Source organism: Oxyura jamaicensis, chromosome 3, assembly GCF_011077185.1.
Source record: "Oxyura jamaicensis isolate SHBP4307 breed ruddy duck chromosome 3, BPBGC_Ojam_1.0, whole genome shotgun sequence".
In the NCBI taxonomy this organism is placed as follows: domain Eukaryota; kingdom Metazoa; phylum Chordata; class Aves; order Anseriformes; family Anatidae; genus Oxyura; species Oxyura jamaicensis.
Genome location: NC_048895.1, coordinates 84,559,249 through 84,573,041, shown reverse-complemented (window position 1 = coordinate 84,573,041; position 13,793 = coordinate 84,559,249). Strand labels below are relative to the sequence as shown.

The window sequence follows — 13,793 nt, the reverse complement described above, 5'->3', positions numbered from 1 at the left end:
TTGTTTTTTTACTTTGTTACTATAGCAAGTATGGTTAAGACAGGATATTAAGAATATTGTTTAAGTACTGAGTAAAAGTAGAAAGCTTCTTAATTTGCCTGTCCAGGTGCAAAAAATTACATTTAATAGTTTTATGTCACTCAAAACTCTTCCTCTGCACGGATCATTTGAAAGCAGCACAATGTATGCTTTTATAAAGAAAGCAGTCAAACTATTGCAGGAATACTTCACTGTAGCTCTCACTAGAAATATTTCAGTTCCAGTTGGCCTTTACTTAGCTCTCTCCTCTAAAATTAAGATTATTAGTTCCGTAAATAGAGCACTTCACTGTTTCATCTATTCTGCCACCCACCTCCCCACCCACGGCTCCATTAATGATGGTAAACTGAACATGCCATTTGTCCACTTCCAATGAAATGAGTTCTTCAACGTAAAACTTGCTTAGGAATGTTTTATTTCATCACAGGAAAAAAATATACATTAGCTTTATGCTGGTGTCTGTTTGCTCAACTTTAGAAAGGAAAGATGTTGTCCAGATGCACATTATATGTACGTATAGTTGAATACTTCAGTCATGAGGATAGATTTTTTTCAACCACGGCTGCATAATGTATTTTGATCCATCATATCCACTGAAATAGGCTTTCATATCAGGGTGGTGCACCTGAGAAAATTGTATTTCAAGTTAAATAAGCACCAGAATTAGCAACGAATACAAACCAATACTTTAATGATTTAAGTTCCTGGAGTTAACTTTTTGTGGACTCCTGATTAGTTTAAATGCATTATGTACATAGATACACTTTCAGTGGGATTTTCCACACTCTACTGTAACTTATGGCATAAGAACAGTGGCTTTCTCAGACTGTCAGTGCCCTGCAGATGTTGAACACATCTCCTGAGACGTTACTGGCTAGATCTATACCAGGGTTGATGTTTTAACCTCAGCGCTGTTTCTTATTGAAGCAGTTTCCACTCCCTTGTTGCTGGTACAGCTTGTTATCTTTTTTCAGCTGGATCAGTTATCTAATCCAACTAGGCAGACAGCGGGAACACTAAAGTAGTCAAGGAAATTGTGAAGACACACCGAGTTGATGGTCTCCTGTACCACAGTGTCTAACTTGAAGAGCCAACTCCACAAAGGGCAACCCGAGTTACGTGCTTTGTTATAATCCCGAAAGCCTAGAGTGAGTAGGTTAGATCTGTGAACTGGGAAATGGTTAGGGCAAGTTGAAACATTTTCTTGTCAGCCTCAACTCTTTAGGAAATAACTGCCTATTAGGCTATAGGAAAGGCTGTGGGAAGGCAATCCGCAGACCTTTTTGAAATTGAGGTGTAGGCATGACTCATCATCTGTAATTAATCTCACCTTGACAGTTTTCAACTCTAAATTTGTGAGCTTGTTACCATCAGTCGCCCTAATGGTCTGTGGGAAGAGTATGCTTCTCATGTGGGTCAATAAAGCGATCTGATAACTTAAAGGCTGGCTTTCACAAGGTAAATGTTTGTGGTGAGGTATTTGTTTCTCCCTGTGGACTGTAAAGGTCACCAAAGGTAGGCAATGGACCAACATAATAAAAGGTGCATTTTTTAGACATGAGTCAGAGGGCTCAGAAGCCAGTTTTAAATCTTTATGACACATATCTGGGTTAGCATAGTTCCTACTCCTTTGTTCAGGCATGTTAGCGCATTTTGTGTTACAGTCACTGGCTAGAGCAGAAATGTTTTAAGGAAGGCTGTCTTCTGGATCAGAGCCTCTGACTAGTTGAAGAATCAGGTGCACCTTCTGTAAGCTAGAAATCAAAAGCAACCAAGACCATGATACACAAACCAGAATTTTAGGCTCACAGAGAAATTTGCAGTTAAGGGAGACATTCAGTCTGGGCAGCAACTGAGCAAAAGCAGATTTTTCAGCATGGAATTGTGAAACAAGTACGTTTTGCTAGATCCAGTAGAAAGGGATGAAAGGAGCTGCCCAACTTTGATGGGTCAGTGAAATCCTAAAACAAAAGTCCATGTCTGCAACAGCCTGTACATAACAGAAGCCAAAATGCTAAAGGACTTAAAGGCAAAGAAAAAATTAGGCAATGGGATACTTTTAAGTAGACAGCACATGGTTTGAGTCATATATCACCTTCTAAAAACATATATTTGAAACTACAGCAATGGTTTGTGCATCTGCTTTCTCTATTAGTTTCACTACCTTTGTAAAATAAATAGTATCCATTAAGCCAAAGGTCAGCCAACTTTTAAACACAGAGGATAACAAGCAAGTTGCAACGGAATAAAAATAAATCCTACCTCTAATCCCATAATAATCGTTATCTCTTCCTCAGGAATGTAAGTGGTAGATTTGCCGAATCCATTTGCTTTGTTAATTAGAATTCGATAGTGAGGAGTATCTTTTACATCCTGTAAAAATAGAAGGAAAATAAATAGCCTCGAGAGGAGATGACGACTAAAGACTACATTATATAATCAGTTAACTCTCACTAGACTTACAGGGCCTAAAGCCTCTCCACGTATACATACAGCAGGTTTATTTTTATGATCGTACCACCGGCAGTTTGAAAAAATAAGTATTAAACAATCAACACTGTAATATGTGAAGTTCTTCTTCTCAAATCTTCTTTGATTTTAAGAGCCAAGATATTAAATAACCTTTTTGTTCGTATATCTTGCAAGAAATATGACTTAGAATACCCCTGCTTTTTGTATATAGGTCCCACAACAGCTTGTGAGTCCCCCTTCTACCTTCACAAGTGGTGACACCACAGAGAAAGGAGCAAATTCAGAGCATAACACCACCTCTTACAGCCTCGATCCCAACCCTGGATAAAGCTAAGGCAACTTCCACGTGTATCTAAAAGTCGTCCCGCCAAGAAAGAAATGTAGCTTATGATTATTTTTGTAGTGCCTGTAAACCCCAGTCACAGGTCAGGGTCCCACTGTGCTGACTGCTGCCCGTAAATATTCCCATCAAAAGTAACCCACAATCTAAACACGAAAAAGTGATGGATGAATACGGGCAGATAAATGGAGTTTATGCAGCAGTTAGTATTGATCAACGTGACAGGCAGCGGCCTCTGCTCAGCAACGCGGTGATGAACTGCAAGGCAGAGAAAGGCTGGGCTGAAAGCCTGGCTAATAATGCCGCGGGGGCATGCAATGACCAAGCTTAGCAGTTGCCTCTTAAAGGTCAGAGGACATTTTGCATAGCTGATGCACAAAACATGGAAAAGCAAAGGCAAGTTTAAAATCATTTTTTAAAAATGCACTTTAACCACAGTATCAATATTGAATTTAAAACCATAAAGATGAACACAGGATGTCATTGGGAAAACATTAAAATATAAGGTACATAAAAAGATTCAGAATGCCTGATGGGGAATGCATAGGTGTGCAGTTGGTGACAATACCACTGAGAGGAGAAAAAAAGAGAGGAAGAAGCAAGGCCACAGGTGTTTTCGAAGCCAAAGATGAGTAGCAGATGGATAAAATTACAATGGGGAAGGGACAAAATGCACCAAACAGTAGTGAATGTCTGCTCCCAGCTGAACACAGATTCTCGTCTACAGGCAGAACTTCTCATTTTTTCTCATTTTCAGTTCTCTTTGGCTTACTGATTAGTGCCTTTCTGCCACTTAGGCAGCATGTCAGCGGTCAACCCACAGGGTGTGCAGCACTGTATTATCAGACCAGCACTGTCAACAAAGATTTAGCATCTGATTTGCAAATGCAACAAGGACTTAGCCTAGAGAATTTCAAAAGCTTCAAGAATCCTAGCAAAAACACATTGTTAAGTAGATTTATATTCCAACTGTCCAGATGCCCCAAAACACTCTATCTGAAATTGATTAAACACAAAGGCTTACTTGCATTTCTTAGGTGCGGTGAAGATGTTACCAATTGTACCTACTGGTAGATCTAGCTGGAAGATCAGCTAAAATATTTAAAAGCTTTTCAACGTTAGTAATACACCATGAGAAATTTGCTCTAACATTATAGGTTGACACTGCTGCCTTAAATGCAACACCACGTCTTAAAAGTAATTTTAATTAGAGAGACATCCAGAACAACCCTGACCGGTGAAGTTTAACCAATCCGTGCTGCAAAAGCAAAGCTCTCCTGTGACAACAGTGCAGAGGAAACAGAGCTTTCTCTCAGCTGCACAGGTGACTGGGGAATCAAGTATTCCCTATTAGGCTAGCAGGAAGTCCACAGCAGTGTTTGAGGGTTTTTAACCTGAGTTACTGTGTGTATGTATTGATAAAACAAGAGTTTAATACAGTCAAACCTGTTTTGCTGGAGGATATTTGTGTTGTAGCCATTCTTCTGGAGCTTTAGCTTTTACATCCCATCCAACAATGACTCCCGAATAACCAAGTCTTTTGTGAACTATCACCTGTCCCACACTGAACTGGATGGATTCAGGCTTTGGACTGCGAACCTGAGTTGATTCTAATTTAACAGAGAAAGAGACTTGTAAAGAAATGTTTTATCAAGCATATTAAACATTTAAACATTCACATTCTTCTGATTTCCACCAGAAGAGAAGTGACAGTTAGATTAATAGGCAAAGTAAACAAGGAAACATGTACTTTATTTCTTTTCCCCCCAGAATATTGCTACAATTTTTGACAGACCAGCATCCACTAAAGAAGGTATTTGTCTATTTGTGTGTCTTTGATATCACGTACGGGTCTTAACAGAAAGCATAAACACATGTATTGACAATTACTGTTTAACTGCACCTTTATATTCAATATTTCACAGTGCTACACACAATAACAAATTTTGCCATATTTTTTTCCAGTTTGGGTCACGAAATTTTTCTATTCAGTCTGACTGCAGGGATTTTTTTTGTAGGAGCAGACTAATCAATGGTTTCTTTTTCCTTTTATGAAGTTGTTCTAAATCCATTCATTTGGATCAAGTGAAAGCTATGCCATTGTTGTTCCACACAGCAGTACAAAACAGGCACACTCAGATCTACTCAGTGAAATAGATGGATACATGTAGTACCTCACATTGATACCCTTACACAACACAGGACGGACAGACTTCAGATTTTAGATGTCCTGTTTTGCATACAGAATATGATCAGACAGGAGGAAAAAGACTAACAAGTGTAGAAATACCCTACAAAAGACCTTAGAATGCAATACCACCAGCCAAACACGAAAGGATTGCAAAGACTTTGATACCTGCAAAATAGGAATGGTTTTCTGCTTCATTGTTGGCAATTTTAATTTTCCTCTCTCCGAAGTACCAGTTCCTAAAATATAAAATTAATAACCTAGCATTCAGGCAAATTCTTTAGCAACTGAGTTTTAGGATAATCAGCCTTCAGGTTATTAGCTTAAGCCTTTGTATGAATAGAGGAATAGTGCAAAGCCTTTGACTCAAAATTCTTCACAACTTGAAGCCCAAACAGAATGAGAGTTTTGCATTAACACCACTTCTAGGGAACATACAAGACAAATAAATTTGTTCCAACAGGAGAAAAGAGTATGAACATAATTTCTTTGGATATGTAGCTCCACAGCTGCATTATAATTTTTATGTCAGGGAAAACCCATTTACTTTGTATAGGTGAGCTTGAAACTATTCTTACTTCGAAGAGAGATTCTTCAGTATCTTCTGTAAATTCTACTTTGAAATCTTTAAAGATTGGTTAACAGTAGTGTGGACAAGGTGCCTGGCCATGAGTCCCAGCTTAAGGCTACAGTAAAAGTATATTCCTCTGCACTAGGCTGAATTTCATCTGAATTTCACAGGTGGGGGACTCAATGTTGTGTTTTTTTTTTTGGTGTTTTTGTTGTCGCTGTTGTTGGTTTTGGTTTTGTTTTTTTCCCCTGGGGAATTTATTTGGGTAAATGTTCTCCATCCATACCAGTTAGGAACCTGTCAGTGCCAAAGACCTAGTTTGTCCTAGCCTCCTTGCTCTTCTGTGGTGTTTACCACTTTCCCTCTCACTCCCTTCACCCTGCCTGGAAGAAATTCAGAGCAGCAGAACTGTGCAAACAATACTTAACACGCACACACACACACAAAAAAAAAACACTTGGTTTAGCTGTAGGAAGAATTCAGGTTGACAAATACCTTCTATCAGGAGCAGTCAGTGAATAACCTGACTTGTCGGACTACAGTGTTGAGAGCGTAGCTTTTTAGCTTTTTTATTAAGAAGGTTTGGAACGTTACAAGCGCCACCATATTTTTAGGATAACCAACTCTTTATAGTAATGTAAGATATTCAGAAGACGTAAGCTGCGCCAACAGTGTACAAATAATCAAAGGGTCTTCTGGTGTTCAGAGGTTTTGTCTCTACACATGCCTGAAGCTTCCTGCAAAGTTGCAAAGCAATTTGTGGTGAACCTGAGAAAAGCACAGTTTCTGTTGCCTTTTGTACATCCCCTAGGCTTTCCTAGGGGCAAAAGTAATTCTGAATTTTCCACAGTTCAGAGGTACTCCCCGACACTCCTGATCATTGAACGTGAATCAATAATAAAGGACTTTGAAGGTCCAGACAAGGTAAAACCTTGGAGTATTTCTACTGCACAAGAATTAAATCTCACAAGCCCTTTTAACATCCCTGAACAAGTTCATGGAACAGTCATCTTAAACTAAAGTAGTACATATGCAAATGGATACAACCTTACTTCTAGACCAACCCATTGTCATTTATGCAATAATCACACTTTCCCTTCATCCTAAACCCACAAATTCCCCACCTACATCTTCTAGAACCACCGTACACAGCATAAGGTATCCATCCCATGTTGTAGGATCTGATCCTGTAAACATATCACGTCTTATAATCAGTAACGTGGTTAATCCTACAGACAATCAGATTTCACAAGCAGATAAATTTAAAGTAGAGGGTAACACATACAGAATTACTGCCATGATTTACGTCTAGTTTCACATGGAGTTCCAATTGCATGTTTGTGTAGAATTCGTACAAAAGCTTTTCTTAAACTGGTTGAAAGACCCAAATCAGTCTCAATAGGAAAATGAGAAGTGTTTCCCCTTTGTTATTCATTTCAACCATGCAGCATGCCTTCCTATTTAAAAATAGACCATGTTTGAAAGATACTCTTAAACCCAGACAGTATGCAACATCCTACCTTGTCTTCAATAGCCACAGCTTTAAACGATCTGTCCACGCATCCACACTCAGGTAAGACTTGGTAAAGCTGCTCCCACATGCAATTAGCCTTCAGTAGTAAAAACAATCACCATGTTGTCTGAAAAACTTTCTATCGTGTTTTTTATATTTACTTATTTTCCTTTTTTAACATTTAAACTTTAAGGTTTCACTTCTGTAGCAAACAGGAAAAAGAAGTCAGTGGCCAGGAACAAGTTCTCCCCAAAGATTACCTACACTGCAAATGAATGTCCTTTCAATCATCACTTGTACCAGTAAACCGTATGTAAATTTTGGAAAATGCCATTTGTCATGACAAAGTTGCTTTTTTTTTTTTTCTGTAGTCAGACCACAGGAGTTGCCAAATTGCATCAGATTCTGCTGTTTCAACTGTTACTTGAGAATACTGAGCACAAGACATTTCAAAAGTTGTGCACATAATCAAAGGACTATTCAGAAATAGCAAAGCAAATTCTGCATAAATCTAAATGGTTAGTAGTTGACTCGTGCCATGAAACCCTGAAAGTGTTTTAAATCTGGGTCCTCACCCTCAAAGACAGACTTTGTTCTTTTTTAATCCAGCTTAATCTTTTGCTCTCATTACTTCACGGATTTGAGTTCTACAGACGAACCACAAGCCAATGCACTACACAGACCATATTAAAACTCTAAGTCATACACAACTCCCTTTGCATGGTACATCTTCAAGATGCCGACATTTGCCAATGGTTACCACTTGGATCTGATGCACTATTCTTCACTTCACATTTAGAACAGATACACATGACCCTGTCAGTACATAAATTCCTAATTCCTATACAATATTGGCACTATTTACCTAACTCCACCACCGTTACAACTGCCTTAAGTAATTTTCTATGTAAAAAAATCGGTTGTTTGAGACACTGTACCGAGTCACCTATGCAAGAAAATCTATTTTAAGAATAAGTGTCAAAAGGTAATGGAAAGTTTGAAATAGTCTTACTAATAAAACATTTCATTTCTCCCCTTTTAAAGGGATTTAATCAATAGTCACATATATTGGAACGTCCAAAAGCAGAATGAGGTTAGGTCACGCAGATTATACACAGATTTTTATGGGAAGAAAACAATGGTTGTTATTCAAATGCTGAAGGGCCTCTTTAAACAACTAAATACAGTCACGTTAAGCCACAAAAATGTCTGAGGTATGATTTGAATGTTGTTTTCATGCAGGAATGGTCAACGCATTCCCGCTTTCCAGGACAAAGTGTCATTGGGGATGAGAATGATAACTCTTATAGATAAGTACAGTAGGGAAGGACAGACTTACAACCTTTCTGTTATTTGGATGCGCTGAGCGGAGTCTGTTCCATACCACTGGGATAGGAAATACTGCGCAGGAAGCGCAGACAGCAGCATGCAGAACTGCAGAGCTGCAGCTGCATTGATGTGAGGCATTCCGACAGGAAGCTTCTTCAAAGACTCTTCCCTGCTCTCTAATCTGAAAAAGAGGGCAAAAAAAAAAAAAAAAAAAGGCAAAAAATGCAGCAGCCAGCTTTGCTGGCTGTGTGTACTTAAAAGTTTCCTTCAGATTGCTTTGTTACTTCACAAGCTAATATACAGGCTGTCCACACACATTTCAGTTACATCCAGAGCATTCCTAAATTAGGTCTCACTACATTATGTTTGAGGACATTTGTAGAGACTAAAAGAAGACTAATACACTTAATTAGTCTACTTTAAACACGTCTGACACATCAGATTGATGGCCTCAGAAAAGTCTGCTTCGATACAGTGATTATTGCATATACAGAACCACAGGATTTTTCTTTCAGATCAGAAGCATGTATGGCATTATACCTGGACAACAATTATGTGCCATAGTCACTTCAGTAGACTAGGAAACAATCCGACATCACCATTCATTCCAGGGGCACCTGCCGCACCTTTCCTATGCAGGAAGATACTTGTGACTCCTCTCCCCTTCCCCACCAAGTTAAGACACTTGCCTTCAGACAAGGAGAGCATTTACTGTCATTTTGCATCTGTAAGAGTTCTTCAAACCAGAACCCGGACTGATCAGAGATCTGTACCTCTTACACAAGCATTCACAGACTGTACAGGCTTACCACGACCTTCAACACGCTACCTATATCACATGCACTCTGCATTCTCTTTTATTAGTCTCCAGCAGAGGCTGTTGCATCGCTTGCTCTTTAGCAGAGTGTTCAGCTTGCAAGCAAATAGAAAATGTTCAAGTTGCTTCTAGCTTTTGCTAGCGAACTTACTTCAGTTACAAAATAATGCAGGTTACTGTAACATATGCTGTACAGGTGCCTGTGGGAAGTTAGATTTATGAAAACTGCCTAGAAAAGACAGTCAAGATCACAAAATTATTCCTTAGGTGTTCTTCAGCATATCATAAAGAATATGAAAACACACACCTATGACAGCCAGCCAGCAGAAATCACGTTTTTCTCCTCTGCATTACCTCCTTTAGAACCTATGGAGAAAATAATAATAATAATATTAAACGTTTTCAGCAGCTGTGCATCTCCAGCACTTGTTTACTTGGGAGGAGGGGAGAGGGGAAGGGTCCAAAGAGTAGCGGAGTGGGGAGCTGTCACCAGAGCCACAGGCGGCCGCACGCCTCGGGGGGCCGCAGGTGCCCCCCGTATTTCTGAGAGCAGCCCCCCGAGAGAAGGACTGGCTGCAGACGGAGGTAGCCTGGCCCCAAGGTGTATCCTCGAAGAGCCAGGGACCCGGCGGCGAGCGGCAGAAGCAGGCAGGTGAGGCGAGGGCTGCCCGCCGGGCGGCTGAGGGCAGCCGGCGGGGCGCTGCAGCAGGTGCCCCGCTCCCTCCTCTTCCCTCCCGGCCACCCTCTCCCGTGCCAGGCGGGTCCGTCCCCCCTCACCCGGCGGTGTCCGCGGAGCTCCCGCTCCCCTCAGCGGTGGGTGCCGGTGCCAATGCCGGGCCCCGCTCCGCAGCCCCGTGAGGGGCCGATCCCGCAGCGGGGCGGGCCGCGGGGCTCCCCCTCAGCGGCGGCGGCGCCGCCCTCGCGGCAGGTGGCGGCCGTTGGGGCGGGCGGACATCTTGTGCGGCTGAGGGGAGGCAGCCCGCCGTCGTGCCCGGCGCGATAAGAAACGATGTACATCGATAAAATGGTCTTAAACGTTCTTAATTTGACAGATACGCGTCTTTCTTTAATCCCATATGTAAAGAAGCGCTGAAATCCCACGCTTCATATTGGGTGGATTATGGTACTTTAAAGCATGGAAAAGCTTTCCAGAGTCTTCCACAAAACATTGCTTCCCCAAAACATTGAGGGGAAATTTGTGGGTTTTGACAGGGGAAGAAACCCAGAGGTGCAGCCACCCCATTCCGATGCTGGGGTGCAGGCTGGGGGGTCTCCCCCGCTCCCAACACTTCACGGAGTTGCTCAGGCCCAGATTCCTCCTTTAACAACAACACAAGACCAACACCTCAGCAGACTGTACACTCGTACCCTTTTTAAGAGGAATATTTAGAAAGAACAAAAAAGTTCCATTCTATTTTTGCAGCTTAGTTTTAAATAAATATGCACTACTCCCCTGAGCATTCACTTAAATAGTTTTTTTTCCAGGAAAGTGAAGCAGTCGGTGTACACTGCTATGAATAGAAGCCAGAAGAAAGTCCCCTAGTATGAGTTTTATGCAAAAAGCATCACGGTTTAACATAAACTTTTAACACAGCATCACAGCGTGTCTCAGACCACCCTCCTGGTGGTTCAGAGATCACTTCGTGGTGGTCCACGGGCTGGGCTTTGTGGCAGATGGATGAATGTGTAACGAAACAAAAGTCTGCGGCGCGGTTTCAACAGTGCGCGTGTCAGACTTCAAACACAGCCTCCCCCTGGGCCTGGGACGGCTGCACCGGGGTCGAAGCCTCTGAGCAAGTCTCTTCTTTGTCAGGAATTTCTTTGTTGCAAATTCAACAGCGGCCAAATTTGTTGATGACACCGAAATCAGAACGGGAGCCAACGGAGGAGGACAGACTCAAACTGCAAATGACCCCAGGGAGATTAGAGCAACTGGGAAGTTACAGACAATGGGGGAAATTTGGCAGTAGCAAATGCGAAGTCTTACCAGGGAGAGGAAATGTTCATCTCTTCTTGCTCGCTGAAAACCTCTCTGTAACATGCAGCACCATGAAAATAAAACAGGCTATCGTGCCACACCTAGTTCAGTAATATACCTTACTTTTCATTGTCTCTTCAGTGAGTAACATATTGATATTTACACTTTTCAAATAACAATAGTAATAATAATAATAATAAACTATAGAAAGCACTTTTTTCTGCATGCACATGCTTAGAGTGACAATGGTCTCAGAAATAACCTGAGAAATGCAAGAACAACGTTTGATGGCCTGAACTACCTCTTGTTTTCCCTTGTGTATAAAATCAGCAACGTATGCTATAACTACCAGCCCAATACAAAGTATGTTAGACGGCTAAAGTCATTATGCCTCTTCCGTAGATACAAGAAAGTCATATAGGGGCTTCCATGCTGTGCTGTGCATTATTTTTAAGTAGAGAGCATTGTTGGTTGGAACAGTTTGACTTGTTGCTTGGGCTGCATTGAGATTTCTTGTGCTATGGAGTTGAGCCTGGGGCCCATGAAAGATAATTAAGAAAAGCAAACATAATATCCGGAGGCTTACATTCAGCATCCTGGGGCATGCAGTCAAACAAGGATAATCCATTTTTCTAGTGCAAAAAGTGCTTTGAATTCCTGCGCCTTGGCTATTCAGGAAGCTAAAGATAAAACATGTCAGGATTTGGCCCTGCTTCTTTCCCTTCTCCCTTGCTTGATGTTCTTCCCTTCTTCCACAGCCTCAGGGTCTCCCCAGAGACCTTCCTTTCTGTGGGGTCTGCTTGCATTTGTCAACTCTAAGTTCGTACAGAGGTGATGAGGGGTTGGCAAAAATTACAACAGCAATTTCAAGACAGCATTGTTGGAAAACAGATCATTTGGGAACTAAGCGTCAGCCCCAGGTTTTTATTTGCTTGTTTGCTCATGGATTTAAGCCTGTACAATGTGGCAGGTCTGCCCAGGTAAAAACTCATCTAAGTAATGACCTAGACTAGAAATATTAATATAACATAAGAAAAATGTTTTTAAAACATAATTAATTGAGTAGTTCCTTTATAGATAAAATATAGCATAAATAGCTTCAGTTGGATAATTTAGCCATTATTCTTCCACCCAATTAAAATTTCATTATAGGGCATTAAGTTTTAGTATTAAGTTTTCTGAAGGTACTTAGGAGTAGCTTATCATGAAGGTATCCCAGAGCATGGCTAACTCAACAAAAGAGAAAATGTATGTTAATTCCCTACTTTGCCATCACAGTAACAAGAGTGAGTTTAGGACCTGTGTAAATAGGAAAAATAAAAATAATATATTTCTTCTAGGAATCCCACTTTCCTTCCAGCCCTTCCAGCATCATAAGGCAAAGCAACTTCAAACAATAGGATGGAAGAGAAAGAGGAACACAAAAGCACATTTTTTAATTTTTTTTTTTCTGGAAAGCCTCTTTCTCCAAGTGGGTGTTTGGTGCTCAGACTGCCATGAATAGCGATTTTAGCATGCAAATGGGCTAGCTGGATGTCAATGTAGCAACTCTTTGAGGAAGAAGTGATAGAGAGGTGGAGGTGATACCTTTCCTGTAACTTGAAGAGAGACAATTTCCTGCAGGACAGCATATTCCTCCCTGGTGGTGGAAAGGTTATCAGTGCAGTGGCAAAGTTTCTCTGTATAGTTGTGACATGAAAAAGGTTTAAGTTATCAGTGAACTGCTGAGGAAGTTATTCAAAAAGGAGTATTTTACAATCCTTTAGCATTTTTCGGCTCACACCACTGTTCTCTGCAGTGATCTGGGCAATGCAGGTCTGCCCAGCAGGTAAAGAGCAAGGCTTCTAATGTAAATATATTGTTAATATATATATTTATAATATATATACTTACTTGCTTTTTCTTTTAAGGAATAGGCCCATCACCTCATGTAATGAGCTGGAAAAAAAAAAAAAAAAAAAAAAAAAAAAAGCCTGTGACTCTGTGACTTGTAAGCATCAGTGGGGTGTCTGGTCTAAAAATCGAAATCCACACTTTTTTGTGTGAACGGTACATAATGTGCTGAAGAAGTGTTGAACTCTTTTTTTTTTTTTTTTTTCTCAGCATCAAGTCTTTATGTATTCTTGACAATGGTAGGATTTGCAGCTAAGGTCACTAAAGTCAACCCTTTTCTTGTCCTGGATTAAATATGTACCTTATTTTCAAAAATGAGAAGATATTTTCTCCCTTTTTTTTTTTTTCTTTTTCTTTTTTTTTTTTTTTTTTTTTTTTCCCGGCCAGGGAACAAAATATATCCTGTACTGCCATGAAGACCAGGTGCTGTTTTGTAGGCTTCTTTTATGTAGACAATAGAAAGACTGGGGAAAACAAAATGAGAACAATTTGCCATGATAGCAAGTCCAAAAAAAAATAAAAATCAACCAATCTTGTAATTGAGTGACAGGAATACCAGCCTTAGCATTTAAGGGCACTGGAAGCCAAACCACTATTGCATTTGCAGTCCCTGTGGTCTCACTTCTCTGCTGACTGCAGTTTACCATTCTAAT

General features: G+C 40.6%; 1 protein-coding gene across 4 annotated transcripts; it reads right to left on the bottom strand.

Annotated features, from left to right (window-relative positions):
* Positions 1 to 437: 437 nt before the first annotated feature.
* LOC118164640 (F-box only protein 21-like) lies at positions 438 to 10,434 on the bottom strand. Of its 4 annotated transcripts, XM_035322293.1 has the most exons (8): positions 9,584 to 9,631; positions 9,262 to 9,267; positions 8,463 to 8,633; positions 7,131 to 7,220; positions 5,208 to 5,278; positions 4,298 to 4,461; positions 2,302 to 2,412; positions 438 to 664 (listed from the first exon to the last, which is right to left on the bottom strand). In XM_035322293.1, exons 3-8 carry the CDS (start codon positions 8,588 to 8,590, stop codon positions 569 to 571), a joined length of 660 nt encoding a protein of 219 aa, XP_035178184.1. In that variant the 5' UTR covers positions 8,591 to 8,633; positions 9,262 to 9,267; positions 9,584 to 9,631; the 3' UTR covers positions 438 to 568. The 4 variants fall into 4 exon arrangements, with proteins under 4 accessions (XP_035178184.1, XP_035178183.1, XP_035178187.1 ...); XM_035322292.1 differs by lacking the exons at positions 9,262 to 9,267; positions 9,584 to 9,631 and adding an exon at positions 10,047 to 10,434; XM_035322296.1 differs by lacking the exons at positions 9,262 to 9,267; positions 9,584 to 9,631 and adding an exon at positions 10,047 to 10,361 and having other exon boundaries at positions 8,466 to 8,633.
* Between the last annotated feature and the right edge of the window lie 3,359 nt (positions 10,435 to 13,793).

Coding starts and splice junctions, on each gene's coding strand:
- LOC118164640 (XM_035322292.1), bottom strand. CDS start 8,590: ATGCCTCACATCAATGCAGCTGCAGCTCTGCAGTTCTGCATGCTGCTG. Junction 7,221..8,462: donor ATCCAAATAACAGAAAGGTT/GTAAGTCTGTCC, acceptor TTACTACTGAAG/GCTAATTGCATGTGGGAGCA. Junction 4,462..5,207: donor AAACCATTCCTATTTTGCAG/GTATCAAAGTCT, acceptor CTGTTAAATTAG/AATCAACTCAGGTTCGCAGT.